Below are 21131 nucleotides of genomic sequence, written 5' to 3'. Positions count from 1 at the left end.
AGTGGGGCAGGAGCACAAATTAACTGTTTTTTTGGTCTCTGGGGTAGTTCATCAAAACAAAAGCAAAACAACTGTCTACAAATATCTCTATTCAATGAATTTATGGTTCCTTACACAGATCACAAAAATGCTAGAAATTAGCCTAAAGCATCAGTTTAAGGGGTGTTGTGGCTATGATCGAAAACCTGAAACCACTCAAATGCACAAATTATTGTGAGATAAATAAGCACTTTTTCCCCAATGCTTTGCTCAGGAACTCACATGATGTCACATCGAGCCCATCAATGAATGCACAAATCAGGACAGAAAAGTCAACACAGCCTTGTTTCTATAGTTTCCATTTATAAACATATAGAGATATTGAATGGATAAAGCGATCAGTAGTCTGTAGGACAGTTGTTCTAAGTGCAGAACCATGCCTGGAGTATGGTAGGTACACCCAATGGTTCATCCCAGTAGTCTCTGGAGGAACTATTCCTATGCACATGACGACTTATGAGTCTTACCATATCCAAAGAGTGACCCTAGGGGTTAGGAGAAGAGCTGCTAATCACATGGCATGGCTTAAGGTAGGCCCTGCACCTAGACTCTATTGCGCTTAGACAAAAGTAGAGCCGACTGGGCTCTAATGGTAAGGGGTCTTGAACCCATGGCCTTTCCAGTCATGGCTTGCGGGTTGCAGAGGTGGGGGGCGGCGTGCGGGGTGGGACACATTACATTAGGAAACATATTTTTTTTTAAAACCACTTACCTCGCTCCTGGATGCGCCGCTCCACTCCTCCGTCTCGCTGCAGACACAGGCTCCCAGCCTGCCCTGCGGCCAATCCTGACGCTGCTCAGAGCAGCATCAGGATTGGCTGGGAGCACCCAGCCAGGGCGCTCCCAGCCAGATTGGGAGCCTGTGTAGGCTCTCTCCAGCTTGGCAACTGTGTTGCTGGGCTGGAGATACCCTTCTGCGCATGTGTGTTTGGCCAGCCCGAGACAGCTGGACAAACATACATGCGCAGTGCTGAGCACTCCCCCTCATTGCTCGTCACCCCTGTGGCCCTGCCCCTTTCCCCCCAAAACAATAATAAACACAGTTTATTATTGTTTTTGGGGAAAAGATTTGCAGCTGCCTCTGTGGCTGGTGAGCAACGCTTCTCCGCCCTTATGGAGGAGCCACCCCTGGTCACATACTCACCTCCATGGCACTACAGCTGTGTCCCCTCGTGGTGCTGGCCTCTGTGTTCCTCAAATTAACATTAAAAAGAAAGAAAGACTACTGCTTACATTGGTTTCTTCTTTTTTTTACTTTTTACTACACCAAAACTTATTTTTGTTTACAAATAAAATATTTTACACTACATACATTTTCACTTTAGTAATTACATGAAAGAAATCATTTACAAAAAATGATCTCATACAGGATTCAAAGTGGGCTGTTGAATTGAAAGCTACAGAGAAATTAAGGTGATGCAAGACCCAGACAGTATAAAGGATTTTAGGTATGGCTAAGTATAAAACGTGAGTAAAATCGGAGAAATAATATGATCAGAGGACAGTGTTCGGGTGGGCGAAGACTAATAAAGCATTACTGAAAGGTCGTGGAGGTAAAATTAGTCTGACAGAAAATTAGTTTGCAGTTATGTTCTCCCTTGCACCTTCATTTGTAATTTCTTCATCAATCATGGTGCAGGAGTAACTCAGCTTCAAAATTCCTGCGCTTTATCTTGACCTCAACAAGTTGGAAAAGCAAAAAGAGCTTGCAGCTACCCAGCACAACACAAAGGCCTCATGCTGGCTTGTTGGCTATCCCAGACTTCATGAAGTGGAGAAAGAGCACTGGAGTAAATTCACTCTCAAATAAGTTGTTCCTGTTCTTTATCGAGTTAAAATCCCTCACATGCACAATGTTTCTGATTTCAGTGTAAGGATGAAAGAAACATCTCATGTGCTAGGGAAAGGTGCAAAATAATCTGAAGAGCATAAAAGCAATGTCAGAAGTCAAAAGATGAGCTAGTTTAACTTACATGGCTTTTGTACATACGGCTACCAGTTTAATTTTGATAAAACTACTTAATTGCCATGTGCCACCTTTCTTTGCGTCTTGGGATCTACAAGAGGTAGGAGATGTCTTGGTTGCAAATCCAAACTTGGGGCCTTATTTAGAGTTTGGTGGATGGGGTTATTCAATCACAAACGTGACGGATATCCCATCCGCTGTACTACGATTCCATTATATCCTATGGACATATTATTACGGCGGAAGGTATATGCATCACATATGTGACTGAGTAACCCATCCGTCAAACTCTAAATTAGGCCATTTGTTGTGCCTTTCAGTCACAAATCACATACCTACAAAACCTGCTTGATCCAGAAGGATATATTCACATTTGCTCAAGCTGGGAGGACATTTTTCCTTTAAACAATGTAAGAAAAATTCCAGAATTATCAAAAGAAAAATAAAAGTTCATGTTACTCTTGGTGCCATTATTACAGAGACTACATTTCAGAATGATAAAAAGTGCTTCTTTGGACATTGAGACAGCACTCAAAGGCTCCTTTTTCCTTCCATTCAGCCTCTAAATGATCTTACATATGTACCACTGATTCTTCAGAAATAAGTCATTTACAGCAGTTAAAGTCTATAAAGGAGAACACGAATGTTGTGAGAAACACTTTTCTATTTTATAATCTGGGGCATGTCGTTCCAGGCTTGGGATTTTTTCTTGGCAAGTTCCATCCATGAGGGCCGGTCAGATGTAGCTGGACTCGCTCTTGGATGATGGGATTTCTCCTCTTTCTCTGCTACAAAAAGTGGCTGAGTTGCTGTAGAGGTAAATGAAAAAGACAATTAAGTGAATGTGCACTGTTTTGCTATGAGCACATTTTCTAACAAACAATATACAGTCAAATTGGATAAAGTTGTCTATCTTTAGTCCACTGCCACAGCAAAACGTAACTAGAAAATAGAACCTTTGTAATAAAAAGTAATATCATCAAGTCGAATTTTTTTCTGGTTACAGGACAGCTTCCAAGCGCATCATACATCCTCAACATTTTGATTTGACTTCTAAGATACAGGAAAAATAGAGTTTGACCATTAAGATTATATCACAAAATATCACATCCCAACATAAGTACACCACAAATGCTTTTGTAAAAAAGGGGGCTATCGGGGAACAGCCTGGCAGTCATACTCCCAAAAGATGATAATACCCACTGATATTGGTTATTATTCAAGCATACCAAATAAGTTTCGTAAAATTCATAAATGTAAATACTTTGATTCCATAGTTATTCACACAACTCTAATAGCTTCTTTACATATGTAGACATTATTCACAGACATTTAAAGGCTTCTTGTTCCAAGCTTTTAATATAGTTTAAAAAACGTATACATAAGATAGTGAACAAATATCTGTACTGCTGACACATACAGCCAACACGTTTTTTATGACCACCTACTTCAACAGGGCTCTAGTTTTTATTTGATGAGTCCATTTAGATCCATCTGTTTCTCACAGCAAATCTAAATATTCTACAATTCAATGGAAACAACGTAATGGGTTGCAGAATGTTGCCTTCTATATGTGAGGTGCTACAACTCTTTCCTTTTCTGGTAACTGTCCTCCTTCCTATTAGGTTGAAGATTCATACTATACCCGTCCACTCCGTTCTATGGGTTTAGGCAGGATTAGGCTTATGTGCAGTTAGCTCAAATCTGCGTAATGTTTTAAGTAGGGAGTTCAATTCGAAGGTTTATCGTTCCTTTAGCATCAAACAACAGTCTTTAGAAAGTGTGGCAGATTTGCCCGCACACCTTTGTTTCTTGTCCCCTAGATCAGGCTAAGCACCTGTGATTTACCTGCAAGTTTCTCTTGACAGTGCATCAAATAAGGATGTTCCCTTCCACCTTTGCAGTATGTACTCTGTTGCAGTTCCTGGATAGAAGTTTTTCAGACAATATTGCAAGATGCATTTGGGGAGGTGGGTCTTCTGTCAGTGCCCTGCTCAGCAGCGACACTCCTCTTGGTCAGCTGTGGGCAGGCGCTGAGCAGAGGCAGTTTTTGCCTCTAGGGGAAAACTAGTTGTGGTGATATCTTCAGTGAGTGGCAGCTCCTGGACAGACCTGGCTCAGCAGTGATGCAGTTTTTCACTCCCCGTTAGTAGTACCAGCCTCCGATGATGAAACCCGTGCCAGGCGACTTGTTGTGTGTGAACCTGGTTTAGCTTACTTCATGAAATGTGCAGAGATATCAGGGAGACCCTTTCAGAACAAAGGCACACTTTCTGGGGTCATCTGCTTTCTTTGGGGTTTCTCTTGATGGGAACAACGTGGCTCTCCTCCAGGACAGTCTCTCCTTCTGCAGGGCTAGGCACACTCCTTCCCACTTTCAGCAAGCAAACAGGTTTTTAGAATCTTTAGGTAGAGCCTCATCTCCTCCAGCATAAAGTGTTGACTTCAGATGATGGCTTCTCAACCTTTGGGACACTTGTTTCCAGGCAGACACCAGACCAGGGTACACTACTGCCCTTTTATTTCTCTGGGGAGCACTTTCTTCCTTGCTCAACATGAATGTGGGACCAGGACCAAGTGGGTTGATTTGGATCCCACCATCATACACATTTTCTAGACAGAGAATATGTACCACTGTATCAAGAACTGATTAAGGTTTGTTCTCTTTCAAATGTCCTTCATAGGCTACTCTCCAGGTATAGTCCTGATGCAAAGTGATACTTCTTGCAGCAGGTAGCACACACAACATTGGCACAATGAAATGTGAGTTTTCTGTATCTGGCTGTTATCAGTCTTCCTAAAGTAGCAATCAGAGACAGACAACAAGGCAGGCCTGGCCTAGAAACTTCCCCACCTTGAACAACATAAACTGCAACCCCACTTCTAACCCTACCATTAACCAAATTGCAGTGCTAAGGAAGAACCAATTAGCAGCTCCTTGTGAACAAAGTCTTCATTGAATTTATAAAGATTGCCCTGTCTCCATTTTCCAAAGTTGCGTATCTCGGTTTCCACCCTTCAGTCTCAAGAATGCAGGCAACAGACTCCCATATATTGTGGACAGGCTGGGGCAAAGGGTAGAAAGCTATACTTATATTCAATCTTGTGCCACGTTACAGTCAGGGGCATCCATGATTCAAAATGGACAAGGATCCCACTGGCAATAGTCCGACACACAGAGTCCTACTACCATACATGTGTGAAATGCTCACTGGACATGCATATGCACTTGACATGCACATAGGAAGTCAGGCAAGATTCTGGGTTTTGCATAACAGTGGAACTTTATGCAAGAGTGGTCAACAGGCCACACTCTTACTGACATGGAGGAAAATGTCTGATAACACAAATGATTTACAAAATCTGGCATGCTACCACCACAGTTTAATGTGCTACACCCAGGACAGGAGCAGCAACCTACTGTTTTATAGTTACATTTGGTGCACCCCTCAAGGTCACAGGATGGATCCTGGACCTCATGGAGAGACCTAGGACTCTGTGCACATACTAGATTAATGTTATGCTACAGCTTAAAATATCAGAATGCCAGTTCCACAGGCAGGCAGATCAGGGGAATTTACCCATTTAGAGAACATTCCCATCTCAACACCTATTTTGTTGTTTACATTTTCCACTAGAATACAAAACAACCGGAGTCTGGTTACCAGTGTTCAAATATGCTAGATTTTCAGTTAAAGTGACTCTTAAGCCATTGGTTATGTTTTTCTAATCTGCTCAAAACCTGAATGCTCAGGTTAGCTTAAGGATAAAAGATGCTAATAACGGGTAAAGAGTTCACATATAATGAGAACAGCCTCCAGTAGTGCAGTTCTTTAAGTAGTATTCCTTACCAGAGATGGGTTGAGAAACTGTGTGCGCCCTCTGACATGTTTCTTTTAGATCATTCCTGCTTTCTTGACTGGGTTCGTCAGAAGTAGTTTTAGATGTTGAAAATGTTGTTTTACTAGTGTTGGTTTCTGCTGGCTGTTTCGAGGCAACCTAGTTTCAACAGTGAATGTAAAAATTCATGCATTATTGCAATACCACAAAATTAAGACACATAAGAAACAAATGAAGACATAGACTACTTTAGGACAGGAGTGTCTAATCATTGAACCAGTGCCGACATTAGAATGCAGTATCAAACAAGTTACTTACCTTCAATAACGCATTATCTAGTAGAGACTCTAGTTGCAGATTCCTTACCTTCAGAATTTCCAGGAATCAGCTTGGAATCCGGAACTTTTGCTGAGCAAAACCCTTGCATGCACTGTTGGGTGGTGTCTTGTGTATCCACGTGGCATTATCAGCATCGTTGGCATCGTCTGTGACGTCACGGTCACCTATAAAGGCACCACTCAGGCATGCGTATGTCTGCACTTTTCCACAAACTCCCACGCCAGAAGCGCAGAGCTATGGAAAGAACCGACAGTTTGTCTGTGAGAAAAAACTAGGGCCCTGACAGGGACAACCCTTAACTCTAAGAAAAGACCCCGCAGAGCAGGGAGGCATGGGTGGGTGTAAGGAATCTGGAGCTAGATAGTCTCTACATGATAGCATGTTACTGAAGGGAAGTAACTTGTTCATCTGATAGATACTTCTAGCTGCAGATTCCCTACCTTTAGAATAGATACTGAAGCCATAACCTCCTGGCACTGGGCTCCAGGAAAAATTGTCCTCAAACTAAAAAGTCCTGCAGGACCGAGCGGGCAAAGTCCCCATCTCTGCAGTCCTGACGGTCCAGGCAGTAGTGTTTGGCAAATGTGTGCAGAGACGCCCACAGTGCAGCCTGACAGATGTCCAGCATTGGTACATCTCTTGTTAACGCAGTGGTTGCAGCATTAGCCCTGGCGGAATGAGCCCTCAGGAGGCTGCTTCTTGGCCAGAGCGTAGCATATTTTTATGCAGAGAATGACCCAGCACGAAATGGTTTGTTTCTGCACTGCCTGACCTTTCTTTGCTCCCATATACCCCACAAACAGTTGGCCATCTACCAGGAACTCTTTTGTGCGGTCAAGGTAGAACGACAACGCTCTTTTTGGGTCCAGTCAATGGAGTCGCTCTTCTTCCTTAGAGGGTTGTGGTGGAGCAAAGAAGGTGGCAGGGTGATATACTGATCCAGATGAAATGGGGTCACCACCTTAGGGAGGAAAGAGGCACGAATGCGAAGGACTACCCAATCCGAAAACATGGTGAGATACGGCGGTTTCGATGAGAGAGCCTCCATCTCACTCACCCTCCTGGCAGATGTTACTGCCACTAAGAAGGCTGTCTTGATGGTGAGCAGCCAGAGGAGACAATTGTGTAAAGGCTCAAAGGGAGCACACATAAGACAGGTTAGAACTAGATTCAAGTCCCACTAAGGCATAATAAAAGGCGTAGGAGGAAAACATGTGTACAAGCCCCTTAAGAAATCTATTTACAATAGGAGATTTAAATAATGAAGGCTGATTGGGCAGCCGAAGAAGAGCTGATAAGGCGGAAAGATAACTCTTGAGAGTGCCCAATGCAGAGCCCCTGCAAGGGACAATATAAAGAGGAGAATGTCAGAGACAGAAGCAGAAAAAGGATCAAGAGATCTTTCTGTACAATAATATACAAAGGGCCTCCAACGGCATGCACATACCGTCATGCTGGAGGGATCCTGGCTGCCAGAATAACTTTACCGACTTCGGGAGGAAGGTCGAAGGCTGTCAATTGCCACTGCTCAATCTCCATGCATAAAGGTGCAGAGTTGACAGGTTCGGGTGGAGAACCATCCCCTGCTACAGCAACAGAAGATCTTCCAGAAGGGGCAGCCTGATCGGAGGATCGATGCTCATTTTCAGAAGCTCAGGATATCAGACTCCCTGTGCCCAGTCCAGAGCCACCAGGGTTACTTCAGCCCGATCATTCTTGATCTTCTTGAGAACTCTGGGCAGAAGTGGTATGGGTGGAAAGGCGTACAGGAGGCCTGAGCTACACTTGTGATGAAAAGCTTCGCCGAGAAGGTGCGCCTTGGAAACTCCAGTGCGCAATACTGCTGATATTGCGTGTTCTCTGTGGAGGAAAACAGATCTAACCAAGGCTCTTCCCACTGCTGAAAGAGTCCTTGTGCCACCTCTGGATGGAGACACCACTCATGATTCGCTCTGCATCGACGGCTGAGTTCCTCTGCCCTGGTGTTCAGAGAACCTACCAGATGTTGAACCAGCAGGGTTATGCCCTGCTGTTTCAGCCATGTCCAGAGTCACAAGACCTCTTGACAAAGGGTCCACGACACCACATTGCCCTACTTGTTGCAGTACCACATTGCAGTGGTGTTGTCCGTGAACACCTGCACTATCTTTCCTTTGACAACTGGAAGAAATCCCTTCAATGCAAACCGGATCGCCCATAGCTCCAGTACGCTGATATGCAGTCCAGATTCCACCAAAGACAAGAGGCCTCTGATCTCCACCTCTCCCAGATGGCCGCCCCACCCCAAAAGTGACGCATCTGTCACTACTGTAAAATCTGGTTGGGGAACGGAGGGGAGTCTGCCAATTGTGGTTCATTAACCATCACTGCAGATCTTTTGCAGTTGCCTCTGAGATCTGAACTGTCATTGAGATTTCCCTGATGCTGCGCCCACTGGAACTTCAGAGCCCTCATATGCCATATGTTATGTTTTACTAACAGGATGCAGGAGGCAATTAGGCTCAGCAGCCTCAGCGTATGTCTCATCGACAGAGGCCAAAACATTGGAATCATCACCTGAATATCCTGGGCTCCCTGCTTGGGAGGACAGGCCTGAAATTGCACTGTGTCCAGAACAGCTCCGATGAAAGGGAGCATCTGAGTGGGAGTCAGGTGCGACTTCTGCATGTTTATAGTGAGCCCCAGCGAGTGCAGGAGGTTTGTTGTAGTCTGAATATGGGTGACAACCACCTGGGGTGAAGAAGCCTTCAACAACTAGTCATTGAGGTAGGGGTGGACTGAAACCCCTAGCCTGCGCAGATGAGCTTCGACCACCGCTATCACCTTGGTGAACACCCAAGGGGCACTGGTAAGGCCAAAGATTAGGACAGTAAACTGAAAGTGCTTGTGGCCTACCTTGAATCGCAAGTAGCGCCTGTGGGCAGGAAGGACAGGGATGTGGAAATATGCATCCTGCAAGTCCAGCGCTACCATCCAGACTTCTTGGTCTAGGGCAGACATGACCTGAGCCACAGTGAGCATTTAGAATTTCTCCTTTTTGAGGAAGAGACTGACGCCCGCAAATCCAGAATAGGGCGAAGGCACTTGTTAATTTTGGTTATCAGAAAGTAACTGGAATAACAACCACTGCTTACTTCTAATTTCAGAACCCTTTCTATGGCTCCCCTGGCCAAGAGAGCTGCAACTTCCTGGGGAGCAAAACCAAGTGATCCTTCATCTGCCGTTCTTTTGAGGGAGGAATTGGGGGAGGGAAAGACTAGAAGGGGAGGGAATAGCCCTTCTGCATGATTTGCAAGACCCATTTGTCGGATGTTATGGACCAACAGTGAGTGAGATGAAACTGAATCCTCCCTCCAACTGGATACACATGGCCTTGTAGAATCACACTAGGAGGGCCTGGATGCTGTAGAGGTTAGGTCCTCTGGTTCTGAAGGCACTACAACCGCGTCCCCGCACAAGATGTTGGCCTGGCGGTGGACGGTGGTTGGTCTGTGGATGGTTTGGTGCCACGCCCCTTCCAAAGCCTCAAAAGGGGCATTAGAGAGACTGTTGGCCAGGGGTCACCGAGAGGCCCAAGGACTCGGCCAGAGCCAGAGAGTCCTTAAGCGCTCCAGCGCCGAGTCTGCCTTTTTGCCAAATAGGCAGGACCTATGAAAGGGCATGTCCATGAGGTTTGCCTGGACATCCCCCAAAAAGCCAGATGCACGAAGCCAGACATGGTGTTGAAGGGCCACCGTCGACAACATCGCTCTACCCAGTGAGTCAGTCGTGTCCAAACCACACCTTATGGTAAACTATGCAGCATCTCTCTTGTCCTTAACTGCTTGAGAAAGAATAGCCTGCATGTCCTCGGGGACCTGAGTCAGCACCTGTGACAATGAATTCCACAAAGTGTGGGAAAAACCTCCCAATAGGCATAAGGTGTTTACCAACCTCAATGCCAGGCTGTTGGAAGAAAACATCTTCTTCCCAAGCTGATCCAGCTTCTTGGAGTCCCTATCCCGAGGTGTGGAAGGGCAGGTGCCATGGGATGTAAATGCATGAAATACCAAGCTCTATGGGGTAAGATGTTGGGTGAGAAAACTAGGGTCACCTGCAGCCGGGCGATGGCGGTGGACGATTGTCGTATTTACAGGTGCCCCTGTGCTGGGTTTGGACCATGTCCCCAGCAGGACATCAGTGAGGGCTTTATTGAAGGGCAACTTCGGTTTTGATGTAGAAGTCCTGGCTGAAGTACCTCTGTCAGGAGGTTAGTCCTGACCAGCACTGTAGGTAGATCTAGGTCCAGGACCTTGGCTGCCCTACGCACCACCATCGCATACAATGTACTCTCCTCCATAGAAACGGTAGAAGGATAGAGCAAGTTAGTATCTGGAAAGGTATCCAGTCCACTGGCCTCTCCTAGTTCCTCATACCATTCCAATGGCTCCATGTGGTTTTCTAGAGGGTCCAAAGACCCCTCCCATTCTTCACCAGTGCCTGGCTGTTCAGGAAAATGCTCAGACACGAACCTAGCATCTGTAGGTGCTGTCGGCAGCAAAATAGGCATTCCGGTTTTGGATCATTGGTGATCAGAATGGGGTTCGCGCCAGATTGGTGCCAGTGGCGCTGGAAGCATCAATGTCAGGGTGGTGCCGGAGAAGGCCGATGGTGTGAGGCCGGAGCCATACCAGGTTCAGAATCGGATCCACGAGGCCCCATCAAAGCCAAGGATGAAGCCACCGGGCGTGGATCCTGATGGGCCTCTGGCAACCCCGCAGAGACCGAGGATGCTCCGGCAGGGCTGGCCCATCCAACCATGTGGCAAATGGCCTCATAAAACTCTTTTAGTTGAGCTGGAGGTGGCCCTGGCATCGGTTCCGCTGAACCATGCCTGGAACATCCATGTTCCCGAGTCTCATCTTCGGCTTATGGGCGAGGCAAAGTCGAAGTCCGCTTGGACTTCTTCTGCTTCTTGTGCCTTTTCCCCAAATGCCTGGAGGTCCTTGAGTGGGAGGAAGAGGACTTAGAGCTCCTAGAGTGGTCCTGTGACCTTCTCCTCGACCGGGAACTCTGAGGAATTGTGCCAGATGATGTCGACTGCCGGGCCGACATGAGCTTCAGGGATCGCTCTCGCAAAGCTTTCGGAGCCATGGCCCGGAAGTCTGAGCACAACCTCGAATCATGATTGTGCTCAAGACACCATAAACATACCTGGTGTGGATCCGTCACTGACATTGCACAACGGCAGGCACCACACTGCTTGAATACGGTCTTTCTTGAGGTCACCCTCGCATAGATGCAAAAAGTCTCGACAAAAGGTCGAAAAAGGCTTGTCAAAAAAAAAAAGACAGAGGGTAGCTTTCTTCCGGATCCGCGAATAACCAGCGCGGAAGGAAAAGAACTGATGTATGAGTGCCTTGTTGGTGTCTTTATAGGTGACTGTGATGTCACAGACGGCTACAACAATGCAGACGATGCCATGCAGATCCGAACAACAGCAATCGACAGCGCAAGGGTATTGCTCAGCAAAAGTTCCGGATTCCAAGCTCATGCCAGGAAATTCTAAAGGTAAGGAATCTGCAACTAGAAGTCTCTATCAGATACATTATTTACATTAGTGGTAGGTTATGCAAATTACAGGGAGTGCAGAATTATTAGGCAAGTTGTATTTTTGAGGATTAATTTTATTATTGAACAACAACCATGTTCTCAATGAACCCAAAAAACTCATTAATATCAAAGCTGAATATTTTTGGAAGTAGTTTTTAGTTTGTTTTTAGTTTTAGCTATGTTAGGGGGATATCTGTGTGTGCAGGTGACTATCACTGTGCATAATTATTAGGCAACTTAACAAAAAAAAATATATACCCATTTCAATTATTTATTATTACCAGTGAAACCAATATAACATCTCAACATTCACAAATATACATTTCTGACATTCAAAAACAAAACAAAAACAAATCAGTGACCAATATAGCCACCTTTCTTTGCAAGGACACTCAAAAGCCTGCCATCCATGGATTCTGTCAGTGTTTTGATCTGTTCACAATCAACATTGCGTGCAGCAGCAACCACAGCCTCCCAGACACTGTTCAGAGAGGTGTACTGTTTTCCCTCCTTGTAAATCTCACATTTGATGATGGACCACAGGTTCTCAATGGGGTTCAGATCAGGTGAACAAGGAGGCCATGTCATTAGATTTCCTTCTTTTATACCCTTTCTTGCCAGCCACGCTGTGGAGTACTTGGACGCGTGTGATGGAGCATTGTCCTGCATGAAAATCATGTTTTTCTTGAAGGATGCAGACTTCTTCCTGTACCACTGCTTGAAGAAGGTGTCTTCCAGGAACTGGCAGTAGGACTGGGAGTTGAGCTTGACTCCATCCTCAACCCGAAAAGGCCCCACAAGCTCATCTTTGATGATACCAGCCCAAACCAGTACTCCACCTCCACCTTGCTGGCGTCTGAGTCGGACTGGAGCTCTCTGCCCTTTAGCAATACAGCCACGGGCCCATCCATCTGGCCCATCAAGACTCACTCTCATTTCATCAGTCCATAAAACCTTAGAAAAATCAGTCTTGAGATATTTCTTGGCCCAGTCTTGACGTTTCAGCTTGTGTGTCTTGTTCAGTGGTGGTCGTCTTTCAGCCTTTCTTACCTTGGCCATGTCTCTGAGTATTGCACACCTTGTGCTTTTGGGCACTCCAGTGATGTTGCAGCTCTGAAATATGGCCAAACTGGTGGCAAGTGGCATCGTGGCAGCTGCACGCTTGACTTTTCTCAGTTCATGGGCAGTTATTTTGCGCCTTGGTTTTTCCACACGCTTCTTGCGACCCTGTTGACTATTTTGAATGAAACGCTTGATTGTTCGATGATCACGCTTCAGAAGCTTTGCAATTTTAAGAGTGCTGCATCCCTCTGCAAGATATCTCACTATTTTTGACTTTTCTGAGCCTGTCAAGTCCTTCTTTTGACCCATTTTGCCAAAGGAAAGGAAGTTGCCTAATAATTATGCACACCTGATATAGGGTGTTGATGTCATTAGACCACACCCCTTCTCATTACAGAGATGCACATCACCTAATATGCTTAATTGGTAGTAGGCTTTCGAGCCTATACAGCTTGGAGTAAAACAACATGCATAAAGAGGATGATGTGGTCAAAATACTCATTTGCCTAATAATTCTGCACTCCCTGTATATGCAATGTAGTTCTCTAACAACCAGGGCCGGACTGGCCATAACGGGTATCCAGGAGCCTGGAAGAGTGCGGGATGGTTTTGTTATTGGGGGTTGGTTTTGCAGCAATGCTGCAATATCGGCCTCCAGCAACAAAACCCACAGTGCTTCAGACTTGCATGCAGCCCCCCACCCCTTTTTCACCCCTGACTCCCGGGGGCTGGTCTGACACAATTGACAGGGCTGCTTTGGGTTCCCAGTGCAGCCCTGCTAACTATGCACTCGAAAGTTGGGGCCAAGAGCATGATTTTCAAATTAAAGTTATCAATTAATTAAGATGTGATAATTTAATTTAAAAAAATCTGAATGCAGCTCAGTCACACTACGTTACATCATGTTAAAGATGGTGTAGGGTACTTGGAGAAGTGGAATTAGGTACCTTGCAAATATTTTTTAAGTGTTGGAAAGAACAAGCCCAATTTCGAGAGAAAGAATTTCGAATCTCAATCTTTGTGAAGGATTACCTTCAGGGATTTACTATCCCAAAAAAGGTGGTTCCAAGCACTGTTTATAATAAACAGTATTGGTGTTTGGAATTTGGCTGGCAGAATTTCCGTCTTCCAGTGTGCTAGTACCATGTCCTTCACCATTCGACCAGTGTAAACTCCAATGCATTTACATTTCTCCCCCACGGCAGTGAAAGTTTCTTCATCTAAGTGATTGTCTCTGCCATGGGAAGAGGACATTTAGGCAGGGAAACCTCTGGTATGAATTCCACCAGTGCTTATGTTGCATGGTGTATTTCCACTATCAGTACCTGGGTACTGAAAATGGCCCTCCAAAGTGTTAATACTTTGTAAGTACCCAAAAGTCTTGTCTCCCCAACATACTGAAGGGTGTTTTCTCCGCATATTAAAGAGCTAATACATTCTTGACAGTATGACATCCTTTCCACTATAGTCTTTCATGGAGCTGACTGCCAAGAATGCTGGGCATATACCAGCATCTACATAGCACATCTTTGGTTGAGTAAGGCCAACATAATGGCAGACCCACTGACAGCAGAGATTGCTTCTCTGCTGGTGGGATATGTGCTCTCGAGGGAAATCTATATTAAGCAGCTATATTTCATAGTTTTGTTCCATAACCCCCCCCCTTACTGCCAGCCCCTAAATCAAGCCCATGTAAGTGACAAAGTGTGGCTACTAGAATGAAAGAAATGATTTGGCCATGGAAATTTCACAAGATCTCTGGAAACAGCTTCGTAGATCAACAATTACAGTATAGTTGGTCTCTAATTTGCACCAGATACAGTTTTTGATATCTTCAGTTTATGCCATAAACGTTCTAGATGAAATGGAATGTTTACAAACCCAGGTTTGAAAAAATACACCAGCTGCAGTGGACCAGGGGATTCCTAATGTTTGAATACGTTTTGCCCATGTGGGAGCATTGGACGGACGCTTTTGCATTTGTTTCCCATGTGTTAAGATGAAAGATTAGTAATTATATAAGGACCATGTAGGAAAGTGCCACTGTTGGCATGGTTACCCCCCCACACTTTTTGCCTAGTGTTGATGCCAATTATGATTGAAAGTGTGCTGGGATCCTCCTGCTAACCAGGCCCCAGCACCAGTGTTCTTTGCCGAAATCTGTACCTTTGTTTCTGCAATTGGCACACCCTTGGCACACATTAAGTCCCTTGTAAAAGGTACTGTTGGTACCAAGGGCCCTGTGGCCAGGGAAGGTCCCAAAGGGCTACAGCATGTATTATGCCACCTTAGGGGACGCCTCGTCAAGCACATGTACATTGTCTTTGCAGCCTGTGTGTGCTGATGGGGAGAAAAATACAAAGTCGACATGGCACTCTGAGCCCACAAACCATTGCCTGTGGCATAGGTAAGACACCCCTCTAGCAGGCCTTACAGCCCTAAGGCCTATACTAGAGGTGAGGGCATAGCTGCATGAGCAATGTGCCCCTACAGTGTCTAAGTCCATTCTTAGACATTGTAAGTGCAGTGTCGCCATAATGAGTATTTGGTCTGGGAGTTTGTCATTAAGAACATCACAGCTCTATAATGACTTCACTGAATACTGGGAAGTTTGATATCAAACGTCTCAGCACAATAAACCCCCAGTGATGCCAGTGTGGGAGTTATTGTAAAATGCATACAGAGGGCATCTTGACCCCTGTAATGCCCCTAAATCCAGGATTTAAGGGCCTCCCTGAACACAGCTCACCAGATTCCTGCATAGCTGAAACCCCCAGCAGAGAAGAAGGAAGATGACAACTGACATGACCCCAGCCCTACCGGCCTGTCTCCTGCTTCAAAGAACCTGCAAAAGAACAGTGACGCATCCAGTGGGACCAGCGACCTCTGCCAAGCTACAGAGGACTGCCCTGCCCTCGAAACGACCAAGAACTCCTGTGGACAGCGCCCCTGTCCAAGAAGAAAAAACAACTAAGGATTCCAACCCCACTCCGAATGTGTGAGTTCTGACCACTGTGCACCCGACGCCTACGACCCGTGTCCAGGTGATCCAACTGACTAGAGAGGGTCCCCAGGTGATTGCGAGCAAGCACCCACCCTGGGTTTAACTCTCCACCCCTCCAGGACGACACCTGCAGAGGGAATCCCGAGGACCCCCTGACCGTGAAGCTCCAGACGAAGATATCCAACTTCGTGAGTGCGGGGAGTGCCTAAAGGCAAACTGCACCCGCAGCCCCCAGGCCTTGGAGAACCCGACCTCTGGTGCAGCAACATTCAGCAGGTGGCCCTCCTCACTGTCCAGCCTGTGGTTTGCCCGAGACGACCTCCTGGCCATCTCCTGCAGCCTCTGAGTGACCCCGGGGGTCCCCTCTTAGAGAATCTTTGGAGACCCGACATCTTGTTGGCTGGAATCTGCAGCAGGCAATCAGTTGTGCACACCTCTTCTGCCTTTTTGTAGAAAAGTTTAAATAGACGAATAGGGATTGCATTGAGAAAGGCAAACAAGTGTCCCTGCTTGAAATTTGGTTACCCTTAGAGTGAAAGGAGCTCATTTTCTTCTGTTTACTGTGCCACAACTAAGGTTTTTTTTTCTGTTACGTTACAGACGTAAACTTACTGTCTTGCCTCTGTTTGGGTTAATCTTATGTTCACATTCCTGCATAAAAATGCATTCACCGGCATTAAGATATACGAAACACAGAGCAGTGTTGCATCAGAATGCGAGAAGAATGACTCACTTTTAGGATTGGGACAGGGTAGCGGGCTTAGGGCACGAGATGGCCAGCAATGGATCTATTCTGAATGGCAATGATCCTCTGTCATTCATGTAAGGATCTCTTCTAGCTTTCTTGCCATGCCTTGTCAGGCGAAGTAAGAGGACAGTCCAGACTCCCAACTCCCAAAATACCAACAAGCATTAGCAAAGCCAATACACTGGGCTATTTTGTGAGAGAAAGTGCCAAGAACTACCACCATGATGCCAAGACCAGCACTGTATGACGGTACCATCTTGACAAGGAGTCTCGAGACAGGTATTCATTGCAAGATATCAAACAGTATAGTATGCTGTGTGTTAGTAGAGTGATGAGATGGTTTCTGGTAACTGGAACACCATTAGTCCAGGTCTGAGGTTTCATTTTACAAACCACTTTTATCTGGTCGGTTAGTTGAATTGGGTGTGCTGAAGTGAACCAGGAATGTGTTAAATGGAAGTCTAGAACTGGAACAAATGTGTTCTAGGAACACAGGGCGAAACGATCACCCTAAAATGTTGTAGAAGTGAAGCTTGCCTCTTATTTAAAATCTCAAGGGCAGATTTATAGTTGCCAGGTGATACTGTGTAATCATTAAAGTCGTTATAAGGTAGGCTACATTGCTTTTGTCGATCTGCAGTTTTTTAATTTCTACTTTTTACCATGTAGATTTACCAGAGGCAGCTGTCTGTACAATGTAGACTTTAAATATATAATTAATTTCAAGTTGATGCAGATAGAGCAAATGTAAGCATTAAGGGCCAGATTTATGTCGGCCTTGCCCCGTTCCAATGCCACATTAGCATAATTTATTTTACACTAATGTGTCGTTCGAAGTGGAAAGACACCCCGCCATATTTACAAAGCGACGCAATGCTTGCATTGTGCCACTTTGTAACCCCTTGCGTGATACTGTGCCTACGCCAGGCATAATGTATTCAAGGGGGGAGATCCGGCGCTAGGGGGGGGCGTAAAAATGGCACAAAGGAATCTATAGGATTCCTTTGCCTCATTTTTATTGCCATTTTTTAATACCTGCTAAGTACAGGCGTTAAAAAGAGGCCCAAATTGAATACAATGGGCCTCCGGGTGCTTTGCAGGATTAGCGTCATAATTGTTTATGCTAATCCTGCAAAGTGCAGGACTAGCTTGAAAAATGATGACGCTAGTCAACCTAACTACCGCCATGGTGGCATTATGGGGCGCTAAGGGGCACTAGAAAAGTGTCGCTGCACTAGGTGCAGCGCCACATTTCATAAATCTTCTTCTAAGTATGTAGAAGACACTCAAAAAACATCATACACCACTATAAAAATACTTAGATGCCAATTAGATGTCCAGCAGTTGGTGAATTACCTATAAACGTGGAATAAATTGCACGTCTATATTTTCCAATGAATCAGAGGCAGCACACATGTTTCTTGGTATTACTGGTGACTGTTTTCACGCCCTGATAACACTGCGGTTCATGGCCTGATTATGTTATGTCAGGAAGCACAGAGGTCACGCCTTCGTTTACATGATATTGGCAGTGTGGCCTATTTTGTCTTTAATAGTATGACTTGCAGTATGCTCAGTGGAAAGCGCATGGTCATAGTCCTATATTTGAATAGAAAAGGGCTTCCTTGCATCATCCAAAGGTAAAATACAAAGACCTGACTTTTCAGAATGGCTTCGATAAAAAACAAATGGAAATGGAGGAAGAGGGAATGCTTCAGAATTTTCTTTAGACAGAGCAGTTTTGCACATATCGCTGGTGGCATGGCGTTGGGTGGATTGTGTCATGATCTATTAAAAGTAAGACTGCTGCTATGAAAACAAGATGCAAAGTAGTCCATGGTGCACTGCATTACAAGCTCTCCAGAAGAGACACCAAACAGCCTATAGCGTCACGTGAGAGATAAATACTCCTCTGGGGAGGAGCCATAAACCATTCTAATTATACGTTTAAGTAATGGGAACAGCAGATTAAGATGAGCTGTGCTATCAAGCCAGACCTAAAAACAATGCAGCTAGCGGGGTCTGGCTTCCCCTAATATGGGTGGAAAATCTGCCAGTATGATGGCGCTGCATAAGGATGGTGCTTCAGCCCAGGTCTAAATGAGCGCCTATGTGCGGAATCAGAATCACATTACAGCAGGATTTCAGTTAACCTACGTTTACCTCTAAAATCCCCGACCCCTGCTCCATTTAGAAACTTCAGTCTAACCAGCGGACTAATAGGTGAACTGCATTGCATAATCGGTGGGACAACAGCCAGAAAAGTAAATGGTGTCCCATGGAAAGGATAAACATCAGCATAATAAGAGGCAGATTTATGGAAAGTAGCACTGCACCGAGTGCAGGGACACTTTTCCTGCACCTCTTAGCACCCCCTTACCGCCACAATGTGTGCGCCATATTTAAAATGGCACAGGGTAGGGGGCAATAGCATAATTTCTCATGACGCTATTGATGTACTCTGCAGGAATAGCGCCAAAATATTGGTGCTACTCCTGCAGAGTACATAGGTCCCCATTCTAAAGAATGGAAGCCCCCTTTTAACGCCTGCTCTTGAGTGCCGTAAAAAAATGGCACAAGGAAATCTCATAGACTTCCTTACGCCATTTTTCCGGCTCACCTAACGGGGGAATGCCCCCTTTGCATACATTATGCCTGGTGTAGAGCAAAGGGTTACAGTGTGGCACAATGCATGCATTGCACCACCCTGCACTACAGTGCCGGGATTTCGGCCTCGTTGTGCCTCGTTGTGCCACAATAACGTAAAAAATAATGACATTAATGTGGCGCAAGGTGGCGCTAGGGCATTATAAATATGCCCCTAAATATCTTCACTCATAGCAGGCGTGGCTGCTGAACCTTAAACTGCACTTTCAATAACATCCTAAATTGCACTGAGGAAGCAAACAAGTTAGCTCATCCATTTTTAGGGAAGGAGAAGGAAACAAAGCCCCCCAGCCAGGGTGCTCCGAGGCAGACTGGGAGCCTGTGCAGGCTCTCTCCAGCCCAGAGCCCTGTGTGCATGTGTGTTTGGCCGGCCCGAGATGGCCGGCCAAACACACATGTACTCTGAGAGGGAGTGCTGTGCACTCCCCCTCAGTGCACGTCACCCCCGTGGCCCCGCCCCCTTTCCCAAAACACGATCATAAACTCAGTTTATGATCGTGTTCTGGAAAAAGGTTTGCAGCTGCCCCTGCTGGCCGGAGGGGCGACGCTCCTCTGCCCCTATGTAGGAGCCGCCCCTGCTCCCTAGTGTTTTCCAAAATGTATAAAATATCTTCCCTCACTTCTTTCACGTCCTCTCATTTTCCCAACCAGCCCCTTCTATGTAAATTATTATCCACATATTATGAACTAGGATCTCAGATTTGTGGTCCCTGAACAAGTCCATTGAAAATGACTTATGTGAACTTTGCTCATACTTGTCAAAAGTCACTTGGATGAACACCTTGCACAGCAGTGACAGCAGTCTTGATGCAGTTGCAGGACAATGGTCTTATTGCCCCTGACCACCATTCAGGGGCATAGCTTCAGCGTCTACTAACACGCGTGGTCGGTTTCAACTCTCAATACAGGACGGATTTTCAGACTTACCATGGTCTGAGCCAAATACTTTGGAAACACATACTTACCAAGGATTTTACAACTCACTGAGATTTTCTTTGGACCTTACGTATTCAGAATCAACGTCTTTACGTACACACTGAGTATGCGACAGCATTCTGGTAACAGGAACCACCACAAAATTTAGCAAATTTTCTCGTTACGCCTTGAAAAAGTCAAGTTGTTGACGAAACACGTCTTGGCTGTCGGAGTGTATTGAACAGCTACATCTGTGGCTGTGGATTGTCTTGAATCACTTCAGCCTTTGCTGCTGTTCTACGTTTTGCATATTTATGAATGGATATGAACTTTCTATGTTTGGATATTCACCAATACACTATGGAACAATAAACACAGAAGAAATTTGAAGTTGAGATGTGACGTGGTTTATTCTTGGACGAGCTTCAGGGAGGGTGTTACACCCCCCTAACAAATGTATTTTTTATGAGTAGTTGCGTACAGGTGCTTTCAGTCGGGTATTATGAGATGTCAGTCAGATTTCAGTAGGAGGTTTTACGTATACAGAGAAAACACACACTGTCTCACTCTCTGCTTTGAAAGTCCTCAAAAAAACTGGTTATTTTACAAAATATTGTTTTTTTTCCTCTTAGTACTCCTACGAATCCGCATTCATCTCCTTTTCCAATGACCCAATGCTCCCTCTCATGACCCCTGCTTGTTGTATAATGCATTTAATGAACATTATATGGCAGTCTGATTGTCGGAATATCTGAAGCTCACATCCCCCCAAATCTTACTGACAAAGCTAGACCCCTGCTACCATGCTGACACGCCAGAGGGGAAAATGAGCAGAGTTCTTAGTTCGAAGTGGAGTCAATGAGGTAGTGCAGTGGGACTCCATGGGCAACGAACTTGCCAAAGCTCAGAGCAGGCTGATCCATAACTGGTGCAACATGCAGTCTATGCAGTTGTGGTCA

The 21131-nt window shown here is 45.5% G+C and overlaps 1 protein-coding gene across 5 annotated transcripts in view; it reads right to left on the bottom strand.

Annotated features, from left to right (window-relative positions):
* Positions 1-1299: 1299 nt before the first annotated feature.
* Positions 1300-21131, bottom strand: part of CRACDL (CRACD like) — a 630552-nt gene continuing 610720 nt past the window's right edge. For all 5 annotated transcript variants that reach the window (XM_069204319.1, XM_069204324.1, XM_069204322.1 and 2 more), the window contains 2 exons: positions 5857-6004; positions 1300-2814 (listed from right to left, as the gene is read on the bottom strand). In XM_069204319.1, the coding sequence (XP_069060420.1) occupies positions 2669-2814; positions 5857-6004 (294 nt within the window). In that variant the 3' untranslated portion in view covers positions 1300-2668. The remainder of the gene's footprint in view (positions 2815-5856; positions 6005-21131) is intronic.

The sequence above is a fragment of the Pleurodeles waltl genome, chromosome 8, assembly GCF_031143425.1.
Source record: "Pleurodeles waltl isolate 20211129_DDA chromosome 8, aPleWal1.hap1.20221129, whole genome shotgun sequence".
Taxonomy (NCBI): Eukaryota; Metazoa; Chordata; class Amphibia; order Caudata; family Salamandridae; genus Pleurodeles; species Pleurodeles waltl.
Note: the sequence above shows the minus strand (reverse complement) of the source record. Positions and strands in the feature narration are given on the sequence as shown.